We start from the raw sequence: 12182 nt of genomic DNA, 5'->3' as shown, positions 1-12182 counted from the left end.
AGCCTAGAACTACATGGGAGGATCTTGTCAATTACTTCAAGGCAGCTGGGACCATAGTCACCAAGAAAACAATTGGTAACACACGAAGGACTGAAATCCTGCAGTGTCCGCAAGGTTCCCCTGCTCAAGAAAGCACTTGTACAGGCCTGTCTGAAGTTTGCCAATGAACATCTGAATGATTCAGAGGAGAACTGGATGAAAGTGTTATGGTCAGATGAGACAAAAATCAAGGTATTTGGCATCAGCTCAACTTGCTGTACTTGGAGGAAGTATGCTGTCTATGACCCCAAGAACGCTACATTATGCTTTGGGGGGTGCTTTTCTGCTAAGGGGACAACTTCATTGCATCAAAGGGACAATGCACGGGGCCATGTACCGTCAAATCTTGGGTAAGAACCTCCTTTCATCAGCCAGGGCAATGAAAATGGGTTGTGGATTCTAGCATGGCAATGACCAAAACACACAGCCAAGGCAACAAAGGAGTGGCTCAAAGAAGCACATTAAGGTCCTGGAGTGGCTTAGCCAGTCTCCAGACCTTAATCCCATATAAAATCTGGGGAGGGAGCTGCAGTTTTGAATTGCCAAATGTCACCCTTGAAACCTTAATGACTTGAAGAGGATCTGCAAAGAGGAGTGGGACAAAATCCCTCCTGAGATATGTGCAAACCTGGTGGCCAACTACAAAAAAGTCTGACCTCTGTGACTGCCAAGGGTTTTGCTACCTAGTACTAAGTCATGTTTTGCGAAGGAGTCCAATACTTATTTCACTTATTAAAATGCAAATCAATTTATAACTTTTTGAAATGCATTTTCCTGGATTTTTTTGTTGTTATTCTGTCTCTCTGTTACAATAAACCTACCATTAAAATTATAGACTGATCATTTTTTTGTCAGTGGGCAAATGTACAAAATCAGCAGGGGATCAAATAATTTTTCCCTTCACTGTACACTGGCACTGAGCAAGGATCTCAAAAATTTAGATTGGACTGCTTTAAACCCTCAAGTATGCATAATACACCAAATACTGGGGCTTTTTACTGATAAGGGAGAGCATTTGTAGCTCAGGACTGAAATGAGCGGTCCTTGATGATCTCTGAGCTTGGTTGGTTTCTTGCAGATATTTCATTACCTAACTAGGTCATATCATTAGTGCTAAATGGTGTCTAGCACTGATGATGTTACCCAGTTTGGGTAATGACATGTCTGCAAGAAACCACCCAAGCTCAGAGATCGCCAAGGACTCCTCACTTGGGCTTTTAGAAGTTTGATTGCTGTCGGTGCATAGTTGTTGCTCCTGTAGGTTGTGTATCTAATTATTGCATTAGGAAGCAGACATAGGTAAGGAAGTTTAAAGAGTGGCGTTTCCAGGAAGATGACGACTGGAAGTATATGTCTAGATATTAAAATGTCTTCACCTGCTCCATTTAGCAGTTGACTATTTCTTAAACATGGGGGCTGATTTAGCATTTCACCTTAATACAATTACCTTAGTTTTCAGTTATTTCAGATCAACCAAAGATGTTAGCAGGTGGAAGCTGACCCACAGCCCCACTTGCAATACAGGATAACAATATTTTCAGCATACAGAAAAATAAAAATTGATTCTCAGGGATGAAATTTAGCTCTATTAAGGGGCTAGACAATATCATGTATAAAATCAAGTGGGGAGGAACAGAAGATCTGTTTGAATACTTTAGAAGTTGTAGTTATGTCCCTGAGGTGCCTTCATGCAACATAATAATTAAGTGGGGTAGCCAGCAATTAACACAGGAAGTTAATTTTTACCAAAATTCCTCAGAAAGTAATCTTACTTTTCTCATGGACTGGTATATTTTATTTATTTATTTATTTATTGCATTTATATACCGCCCTTTCCCTGAGGACTCAGGGCGGTTTACAGGGAGTTAAAATCAACCATACAAAAGTTAAAACCCAATTTTAAAAAAATTAAATCGACCCTGTACTATTAAAAACCCCAATTAAAATGAATGTCTCCTCAGCCTGGGCCCGAGAGCTCAAAGAGCCAGGTCTTCAGGCCCCGGCGGAATGATCGGAGGTCGGGAGCAGTCCTCAGCTCCACCGGCAGCTGGTTCCAGAGGGCAGGCGCCCCCACTGAGAAGGCCCTATCCCTGGGTGTCACCCGCCGGCAATCTCTTACCGGCGGGACCCTGAGCAGACCCTCCCTGTGGGAGCGCACTGGGCGAAGGGCATTTGATGCCGGCAGCAGGTGTTCCCTCAAATACCCTGGACCCAGGCCATGTAGGGCTTTATAGGTGATAACCAGCACCTTGAATTTCACCCGGAGGGCAACCGGAAGCCAATGCAGCTTGCGGAGTAGAGGTGTTACATGGGAGTATCGGGAGACCCCCATTACAACTCGCGCGGCCGCATTCTGCACCAGTTGAAGCCTCCGAGTGGTCTTCAAGGGCAGCCCCATGTAGAGAGCGTTACAGTAGTCCAAATTTTGCCAAGAGGTGATGAAGGGAAAACACTAATATACAATCGAGGACTCTAACCCTAAACCCATATTCTTCCTTGGCTATACTTTTTCGTTGGATCATCCTATCAAGAAACTTTCAGCAGAGGAGTTTCACATAACTTACCAATTATGCATAATAAACTGATTGGCAATAATTAGCTGATCTTCCCACTTTAAGATATTGGGATTATTAGGTCTAACGTGCAGTCCTCTGTCTTCCCTGTCAAACACATGATTTGATGGTCTTTGGTGCATTACTTTTCAGCTTGATGCTCTGTTACATGATACAACTTACATACTTTGCTACAAGTCATCTGGGTCCTCTGCCAAGAAAAGGGTATCATCTACATACAGAAATATGCCCAGTTATGGCCTAACGCACCTCACATGATGCCACAAACACCTCTCATACTTATCCATAAATGCATTAAAGCAGGGCTTTTCAACAGGTGGTATGCATACCACCTGTGGTACATTAGCACATGGCAGGTGGTACATGGCCCTGCCCAGCCAAGTGTAGTGGGGAAGGAAACAAGCCAGCGCAGTGCAGGACTTACTGTGAGTCCTCTGGAGCTGCAGAGTGGCTGGGGCAAGGCAAAGACCCCAGGCTCAGCACTTCCAGCTCACCAGGATGAGAAGGGGGGGGAGGGCGGAGACAGGAGGCAGTTTGGGAGGGAGAGGGGAAAAAACAGGCAGCCTTGGGAGGAGGTGGAGTCAGCTCTAGCTGCACAAGGGAAGGAAGGAGGGTGGGGGGAGAGGAGATCAAGCGGGCTGGCCATGAGCTGATCTACAACTTTATGGCAGCCATCTGTGCTGGCAGCAACAAACAGGCAAGAAATGCAACAGGGGAGGGGTCACCCTCCACAAGGAAGAAAGGAACCAATGAAGAAAGGCAGCATCGGCTGGAGGTGAGGCGGAGGGAGGAAGATGGAGAGTGGAAGGATTCTTACGTGCTTTTGTGACTTTGAAGTTCTGGGATTTGTGCAATGTGGGCTTTGTGTTCTTAAGGAGTGTTTGGTAATTTCTATTTGGGTGATGGCTGATGTCTCCTGTTAGCTTCTATTGCTCTGCTATTGTTAGCTGTAAGTTTTGCTGCAAGGGATTCTGAATTATTTTTCTCCTGAAAGGATTTTGCCTGTAGCATTCCTTTACCTATGAATGGAGCCATTTGGGGAGGCTCCTTAGCCAGCAGCCAGTACTTACCGTATATACTTGAGTATAAGCCGACTCGAGTATAAGCCGAGACCCCCAATTTCACCCCCCAAAACTGGGAAAGGTTGTTGACTCGAGTATAAGCCGATCCGCCGTTCTGCAAGCCTCCGCCACCTCCCCAAACCTCCCCAAACGTCGGCAGGTCTGCGCGGAGGAACGAAGACCTGGGGAGGTTTGGGGAGGCGCCCAAACCTCCCCAAACGTCGGCAGGAGGAACGGAGACCTGCCGACGTTTGGGGAGGTTTGGGGAGGCGCCCAAACCTCCCCAAACGTCGGCAGGTCTGCGCGGAGGAACGGAGACCTGGGGAGGTTTGGGGAGGCGCCCAAACCTCCCCAAACGTCGGCAGGAGGAACGGAGACCTGCCGACGTTTGGGGAGGTTTGGGGAGGCGCCCAAACCTCCCCAAACGTCAGGTCTCCGTTCCTCCGCGCCCTGCCTGCCTGCTTCTTTCCGCTGCGGAAAGAAGCAGGCAGGCAGGGCGCGGAGGAACGGAGACCTGCCGACGTTTGGGGAGGTTTGGGGAGGTGTGCGCGCACCTCCCCAAACCTCCCCAAACTTCGGCAGGTCTCGGACGGCGGTGGCTTGGGAGAGGTGCGCGCGATCCCGGAAGCACCAAAGCCTCGGCCGCGCACAAGTCCTCGGTAAGTTTTTTTGTTGACTGGAGTATAAGCCGAAGTGGAATTTTTCAGCCCAAAAAGTGGGCTGAAAAAGTCGGCTTATACTCAAGTATATACGGTACATTTTTTTTTCTTCCTTAAGTGCCAGCTGCTGGCTCCTTAACTTTCCTTTCTAGCCAGTAGCTAATTCTTAAAGCGGAATGCGCCTTTTTCTCTTGGTGGCTTGTCTTTTCTGTCTCTGGAGGCTTTTCCTTGTTTGATGAAAATATGGAAGAGGGAAAATATGGGGGGGGGTTGTTCAAATTCTTCCTTCAGGAGATGGCCATGAGAAAGAGGGAGACGGGTAAGGAAGTCCTGCCTTAGCACTTGCCACCAGTAGCCCTGCCATTGACTTTGCTTGTCAAAAGGTTGCAAAAGGGGATCACATGAACCTGGGACACTGTGACCATCATAAATATGAATCCATTGCCAAGCACCCAAATATAAAACACATGGTCGTAAGTGTGGAAAATGGTCATAAGTGCTGGTGATGACCTATAAAGCCCTAAATGGCTTGGGTCCGGGATATCTGAGGGAACACCTGCTGCCAGCATCAAGCTCCCTTCGTCCAGTGCGCTCCCACAGGGAGGGTCTTCTCAGGGTGCCACCAGTAAGAGATTGCCGGCGGACGACACCCAGGGATAGGGCCTTCTCAGTGGGTGCGCCTGCCCTTTGGAACCAGCTGCCAGTGGAGCTTAGGACTGCCCCCGACCTCCGTTCATTCCGCCGGGACCTGAAGACCTGGCTCTTCGAGCTCTCTGGCCCAGGCTGAGAATTCTAATTTTAGTTTTAATTTTAATTTTAACTGGGGTTTTACTTATGCAGGGATGAATATAATTTTTTTAATTTGTTTTTAACTTTTGTATTTTTGCTTTTAATCACCCTGTAAACCACCCTGAGTCCTTTGGGAAAGGGCGGTATATAAATGTAATAAAATAAATAAATAAATAAAATAAGTCATTTCAGTGCAATTGCAACTTTGAACAGTTTTTTTTGTCATCAAGTTTTTGACACCTTGCTAGGTGGTACCAGAATACTGCCATATCCTAAAAGTGGTACAAGCGGTGAAAAGGTCCTACATTATCAAGGACAGAAGCGGCAAGTGGAGGTGCCGTTGTCCAAGCCCCCCCCCCCCGCCTTTCCTGCTCGTGGATGGCGATGGCCGCGGAGACACCAGTACCGAGACCCCGTCCATTCACTCTCCAGGATGTCCGGTTCCGGCAAGGCCTTCCAGGGTCCGAGCCTGAGTAAATCACTAGATGCCTCTTCTAGCGGCGTCTCGGCAGGAAGTAGCAGAGCTCCGACCTGCTGCGGCTCCCCTCACCCCTTGCACAACATCGCGCAGCTCCTCTTTCGTTTCGCGGCGGGCTCTGGCGGCTTCTCCTCCTCGGAAGCTTTGTCACGGGGGGTGGGGGTCCTCGGCTCTCGCTCTCCCCCCGGGCCTAGCGGCGGCTGCGGCTCTTTTCCTGGCGGGGGTTTAATTACACGAACTCGGCGGCGGAGTCATTGGAGTCAGCAAGGGGTTGGTTGGGTTTCGCTCTCACAACTGTGGCTATCACGACGGAGAGCAAACTCCTCAGGCTTGCTGGCGCCCACGACCCCGCCGCCGAGTTCGGGTAATGAAACCCTGGCAGGAAGACAGCTGCCGCCGCCAGGCCCAGGAAAGTGAGCGAGCTCGGCGGGCTCCCCCTTTCAACCCGGGGCTGCCAAGGTTCCCCTCTGCCTGCTCCACCGTCCCAGGCGGGCCTAACAGAAGCGCTGCATGGCAGGCTTCGGAAAACGGCCCGCTGGGGGGGGGCAGCAGCCAGAGGGACCGCAACCTTGACGGTGCCTCCCCGCTGCCTCTGCGCATGCGTCCTACGATCCTCACCCGGCTCCACGAGATTACGTCGTCGCTCCCGGGGTCTTCGACCAGGGCCCAAAGTTTGGCCAGGAAGCCGGGGACGGAGGAGGCGCCAGGCGAGGCCGGCCCCGCGCCCACCAGCTCCACCGCTTTCTTCATGACCGACCCGCGATACCGGAAAGGCGTCAGAAAGCAGCGCGACGTGAGGGGCGAAGGACGTCGCCGGGGTGACGTTTAAGGGGCGTGCCCGCGGTCCCGGCCTCTTATTGGCGGTTCCCAAAGCTGAGCCCGCCTCCTCGCAGGGTTGGGGCCCGGTTTTCCTCGTTTCTCTGGAAAGCGGAGGAGGGGCGTCCCCGGGGGGGGGGGCACGCGCCCGCCGTAAGATTTGGAAAAGAGGCGTAGAAGAATCCGCTCGGCGTCGGTGTGCTCGAGCCTTTGCCCGCAGCTCCCCGGGGCAGCGCTGGGTTTTCTCGGCTGCAGCTTCTCCTTTTCGGCGTGTGAGTCTGGATCGGCCCTTAAAGCCGCTCGGGCGGTTGAAGCCGACGCGCTGCCGGCTGAGGAAGTCTGGAAGGAATTCGCCCCGCTGCTTTCCGGGGTTTCCTGCAGGGAAGTGGCCCCTCTAAGAACCCCCCCCCCTTTGCCGGGTGGTTGAAAAGCCGTTTTTCCTCTTGAGCGCGGGAGCTTTTTCGACTGCCGGTAAGACCCCACTTTCGATACTGTGCCCAGTTCCGGTGACCCCGATAGAAAAAGATGTTGAGACGATTGGGGGAGGGGGGAGGCCGAAACACACGTAGAAGGGTTACAGGAGTTGGGCATGGCCAGTCCAGAGAAAAGGAGGACCGACGGGGGGGGGGCACAGGATGACAGAGTTCCAATATTTGAGAGGCTACCACAAAGAAAGGGGGGGTGTCAAAACCCGTCTCTATGAGCGTTGGGGCTTCTGGTTCTTTTCGGGTTCTGCCAGTCTTCTGAGAGGGGGAGGGAGAGCTCGGGGCTTCTAAAGTGTATTTCCTTTGCTTTGCTCCCTGCTCTATCCTCTTTGATGTTTCTTTCGTGGGGTGGGAATGGAATGTGCCTCCGACCATCTGCCTTATCTCCGGACGAGGAGGAGAAGCGCGAAGACCTAACAACCATGGAAGTTCTCACAGCATTGTCATGCCTGCCGGTTGGCCTGTTTAAACCATCTGGATTCTGTAGGGACAGTTGGGGTGGAGTTTACATTGTCTCTTTTTAACCTATTGATTTCCATGGGAAATCCTCAGATCCTGCCTTCTATTACTGCTGTCAACATCTTCTAATAAAAGTTTCATTTTGGAATGATGTCCGGTTCAAGAGTTCTGCTTTCTTGGGAGGTCTAATTGAGGCAGGTCCTTACAGGGGGTGTCAGCCTGTTCTCCAAAGCACCAGGAGGGAAAATGAAAAATAATGAAGGGAAACCAATTGAGAGAAGCAGAACTAAGGAAAAAATCCTGACAGAATTATTTATTTATTTATTTATTTATTTATTTATTTATTTATTTATTTTGATTTATATACCGCCCTTTCCCGAAGGACTCATGGCGGTTTACAGGGTATTTAAAATAAATACAAAAGTTAAAAACAATTAAAAAATTTACATCAATCCCTGTAAAAAGTAAAAACCCCAATTAAATTAAAATTCTCAGCTTGGGCCAGAGAGCTCGAAGAGCCAGGTCTTCAGGTCCCGGCGGAATGAACGGAGGTCGGGGGGGCAGTCCTGAGCTCCACGGGGAGCTGGTTCCAGAGGGCAGGTGCACCCACTGAGAAGGCCCTCCCCCTGGGTGTTATCCGCCGGCAGTCTTTTACTGAGGTGCACCCTGAGAAGACCCTCCCTGTGGGAGCGCACTGGACGAAGGGAACTTGATGCTGGCAGCAGGTGTTCCCTCAGATAATCTGGACCCAAGCCATTTAGGGCTTTATAGGTCATCACCAGCACCTTGAATCTCACCCGGAGGGCAACCGGGAGCCAATGCAGCTCACGGAGTAGAGGTGTTACATGGGAGTATCGGGAAACCCCCATCACAACTCACGCAGCCGCATTCTGCACCAGCTGAAGCCTCCGAGTGGTCCTCAAGGGCAGCCCCATGTAGAGAGCGTTGCAGTAGTCTAAACAGGAGGTCACGAGCGCATGAGTGACTGTGCGTAGGGCATCTTGGTCCAGGTAGGGTCGCAACTGGCGCACCAGGCGAACCTGGGCAAAAGCCCCCCTGGTCACGGCTCCTATATGGTCTTCAAAATTGAGCCGGGAGTCAAGGAGGATGCCCAAGTTGCGAGCCCTATCAACCAGTGCAACAGCTTCCCTCCAGAAGTTGTGGGTGCTTCATCACTGAATGTTTTCAAGAAGAGACTAGACAGTCACTTGTATGAAATAGTCTAGAGTCTCCAGCTTGAGAAGGGGTTGAACTAGAGGACCTCCAAGACCCCTTCGAGCTCTGTTCTTCTGTGTCTGCATAGAGCAAATACCTGGAGTTTTTATAGGAAATCCCAAGTCTTCTCCTTGTCTAGAAAGGAACTACAAGGAGCCAATGAACTTGCTGACTCTTTATTTCACCATGGTCATCAGCTCTGCTCTCAGCAGCAATGCCTGCAATCTTACTGTTATACTTAGGAGGCACCCAGCTGGTTTCCCTCTAGCCTTGCCGGCTGAGTTTCCTCAGACTCTTCGAGCGAGGGGCGTCCAATCACCTCCAGTGTGTTCTTAGCCTGGAAGAGCCTGAAACGGGGCAGACCCACTGGGGTGGGGAGAACCTGCCCTTGCAACTGATCCCCCCCCCCAGGGTCCCCAGCAGTACACGGCTTCTCGCAGCCAAACAGGGGCACCGTCCCTGGGCTGACCGGAGCAAGGAGCGCAGCTTCTTCCTCTGAAGCGGAGCAGCCAAGAAAAACGCCAAAGTGTTAGGGTTCTGCCACATATCCATTGGCTTTCCCAGACTGACCTTCTCCATTCTCGACAAAGCTTCTTTCCAGGGGCACTTTCTGCACAGCCTGACAACTGGAGGGAGCATTTTTTTAAAGTCAGGCTGGTTGCTTGCTAACCTATCTAGCAGATTTCTTAGAAGATTTCCTATCTTTGTGGCAGGATGTTGAGAGATAATCAGTATTTCTCAGCTTCTGCCACTGTAAAAATATGTGGCCTTCATCTCCCAGAATGCTGGGAAATAAAGTCCACCGCTCTTGATGAACTCTGTAAAGGGTTCAGAACTGGAATTTGGTGCAGAGAATCCCCCTCTCCCGAGCTCCAAGCAGAAGATTTTGCCGGCTCTTCTGGTCTGGCAGAGGCAGCTGCATTCAACAATCAAAAATGTCAAGATGGTGCCACAGGAATGAAAACTTCACCTTTAAAAAAAATCTCTGCATTGCAACACACATAAAAAACAAGCAGAACTTCCACTCCAACAATTGTGGCTGCCTTCTTGACTGCTTTGACTCTTATCCTGCGGATACCCCTAAGGGCTGGAGGCACTGGTGCCCAGCCTCCGCAGCAAAGCACAATTGCTCACCAGAAGCTCTATCAAAATACTTCGTTGAGTACCTCCATCATGACTCCCCACCATTGTCCATGTGGCACCCACAGCTCCAAATCTCAAGGAGCAAACCCTTCTAATGCACAAAAGTCAAGGCAAGGATTTCTTTGTGTTAATGAGTGGGTGACTAATACCTGTTGCATGTTGTTGCGCTCTTTATCAAGTTGATTAGTAGTCTACAAATTCTAAAGCAAATATTAGACTCCATCTATGGGAGTGCAGAAAGTATAAAGTTCAGGAAAGTCCCATTCAAATAAATAAATAAATAAACCTTTATTGTCAAAGTACAACATGTGTACATTGAGATTAGCTGAGCCTCCCCCCGTGCTCTCCCCCCAACACACAGTGACAACAAACCCTCCATCCCACCACACTATGTGAACCAACTACACCACACACCGGCCTCCCAAGTCAATTCTGCATAAGATTATGTTCCATTTAAAAGCCTAACAGCCCACGGATAAAAGCTATTTTTCAGCCTGTTGGTATGGCTGGCTATATTCCTATATCTCCTACCGGATGGTAGGAGAGTAAAGGGTGTGAGTCATCCCTGAGAATCTTCCTCACTCTTCCAAGGCAACGAGCCCTGGCAATGTCATCCAGTGGTGTCAGGGAACATCCCACAATGTCTTGTGCTGTGCTCACTACCCTCTGTAATACTTTCCTATCCGCGGCTGTCAGACCAGCATACCAAACCACAATACCATACGAGAGGACGCTCTCTATAGTAGACCGGTAAAAGAGGGTCATTAGCTGTTGTTCTACCCTGTTCTTCCGCAAGACCCTAAGAAAGTGAAGCCTCTGTTGGGCCTTTCTAGCCACCTGAGTTGTGTTAACTTTCCAGGTCAGATCTTCACAGAGGTAGACTCCCAGAAATTTAAAGGAGGAAACTCTCTCTACACAGTTCTCTCCGATGTAAAGTGGGGCAGGTTCCTCCTTTTTTCTCCGGAAGTCTAACACCATCTCTTTCGTCTTGCTGATGTTTAGGTGCAAGTTGTTGTTACTACACCATATGGATAGTTTTTGTACCTCCGCCCTATATGCTGTCTCATCCCCACCTGTAATAAGACCCACCACAGTTGTATCATCTGCGAACTTGATTATCGCAGTGGATGGGTCAGATGATACACAATCATAAGTGTATAAAGAGTACAGGTAGGGGCTAAGCACACAGCCCTGTGGCGTGCCGGTGCAAAGCTTCAGGGGGGTGGACAAAGCAGAGCCGACCCTCACTGTTTGTAACCAATCCCTAAGAAAGTCTTGAATCCAATCGCAGATGGCGGGGGAGAATTTCAAGTCAGTCAGCTTCTCGATGAGAATGCTCAGCAAAATGGTGTTGAAAGCCGAGCTGTAGTCAACAAAAAGCATCCTGACGTAACTTCCAGGCTTCTCGAGATGACTTGCTACAGAGTGTAAAGCAGTAGCTATGGCATCGTCTGTCGACCTATTTCCCCTGTAGGCAAATTGATGTTTATCAAAGTCCAGTGGGAGGCATGTCCTAAGATGTTGGAGAACCAATCTTTCGAAGCATTTCATGACTACAGACGTTAATGCAATAGGTCTGTAGTCATTCAGGCACTCAACTGCAGTTTTCTTGGGGACTGGGACAATGATAGCTGCTTTCAAGCACGATGGTACACATGCCGTTTGCAAGGAGATGTTAAAAATCCTTGTCAGGACCCCTGCTAATTGATCGGCACAATTCCTGACCACTATCCCCAGCACCCCATCTGGGCCTGCGGCTTTGCTGGGATTCACAGCCTTCAATGCAGCTCTCACTTGGTGTTCACACAAGGTGAGTGGCTGAGAGTAAGAAGGCCGGCCAGAAAAGGCTACGGGGTCTGGTCTTTTAACCTCGTAGCGGGCGAAGAAGATATTCAGCTCCTCAGCCAATGTCTTATTTAAGAATGCAAACACAATTAATGGAGGCTGTGAGATCCCTTTCCTTAGATCTCCTCTGAAGGTTCACTTGTTTGTGTTATCATGAAAGACCCTCACAGCCGAGCCTTTTCATGGGCATTGCTTGAGGGAGGGATGACTCACTTCCTTTGTATTTTTCATATTCTTCCTTAGTAAGTTGAACTGAGAACCAGCAGCTGAAATGAAAAAGGTGATCATTTTTACATTTGAAGATCTGCAATGCCCAAGATTTGAGTTTCCCAAGAAAGGTCTGCAATCCCCAATAGTTGCCTTTCTCAAGGAAGATGCCAAAATTATATAATTTTATGTTTAATCAAAACTAAACAAAATAGCAAAGTTTCTATTTACATTTATGATAAACATATTCTTATGACTGCTCCATTTTAATTTAATTTATTCTTATTAAGTTCCTTAGAAAATGTTATTCAAAACTACTTTTCTCAATTTCTTCCAGACAGCATCGATTTCCTATCTTATAAGGCTTGTTACCAAAAGCACCACCAATAATTGGATCAGCCAAAATGAAAACT

At 49.2% G+C, this 12182-nt stretch overlaps 2 protein-coding genes across 11 annotated transcripts in view; one reads left to right on the top strand and one right to left on the bottom strand.

The window, feature by feature from the left end:
• Positions 1–6361, bottom strand: part of LOC308673083 (heat shock factor protein 3-like) — a 74227-nt gene extending 67866 nt beyond the window's left edge. For 6 of the 7 annotated variants that reach the window (XR_014027570.1, XR_014027571.1, XM_081336476.1 and 3 more), the window contains exon 1: positions 6218–6361. Coding sequence is in view for 4 of the 7 variants with exons in the window: in XM_081336476.1 (XP_081192602.1) it covers positions 6218–6349 (132 nt within the window). In the remaining 3 variants the exon portion in view is untranslated. The remainder of the gene's footprint in view (positions 1–6217) is intronic. The other variant, XM_081336485.1, reaches the window with a different exon arrangement.
• Positions 6362–6499: 138 nt separating this feature from the next.
• Positions 6500–12182, top strand: part of HEPH (hephaestin) — a 114641-nt gene continuing 108958 nt past the window's right edge. For all 4 annotated transcript variants that reach the window (XR_014027596.1, XM_081336708.1, XM_081336706.1 and 1 more), the window contains exon 1: positions 6500–6886. The gene's annotated coding sequence lies outside the window, so the exon portion shown is untranslated. The remainder of the gene's footprint in view (positions 6887–12182) is intronic.

This window comes from Vipera berus, assembly GCF_964194415.1.
Source record: "Vipera berus genome assembly, chromosome: 11".
Lineage (NCBI taxonomy): Eukaryota > Metazoa > Chordata > Lepidosauria > Squamata > Viperidae > Vipera > Vipera berus.
Note: the sequence above shows the minus strand (reverse complement) of the source record. Positions and strands in the feature narration are given on the sequence as shown.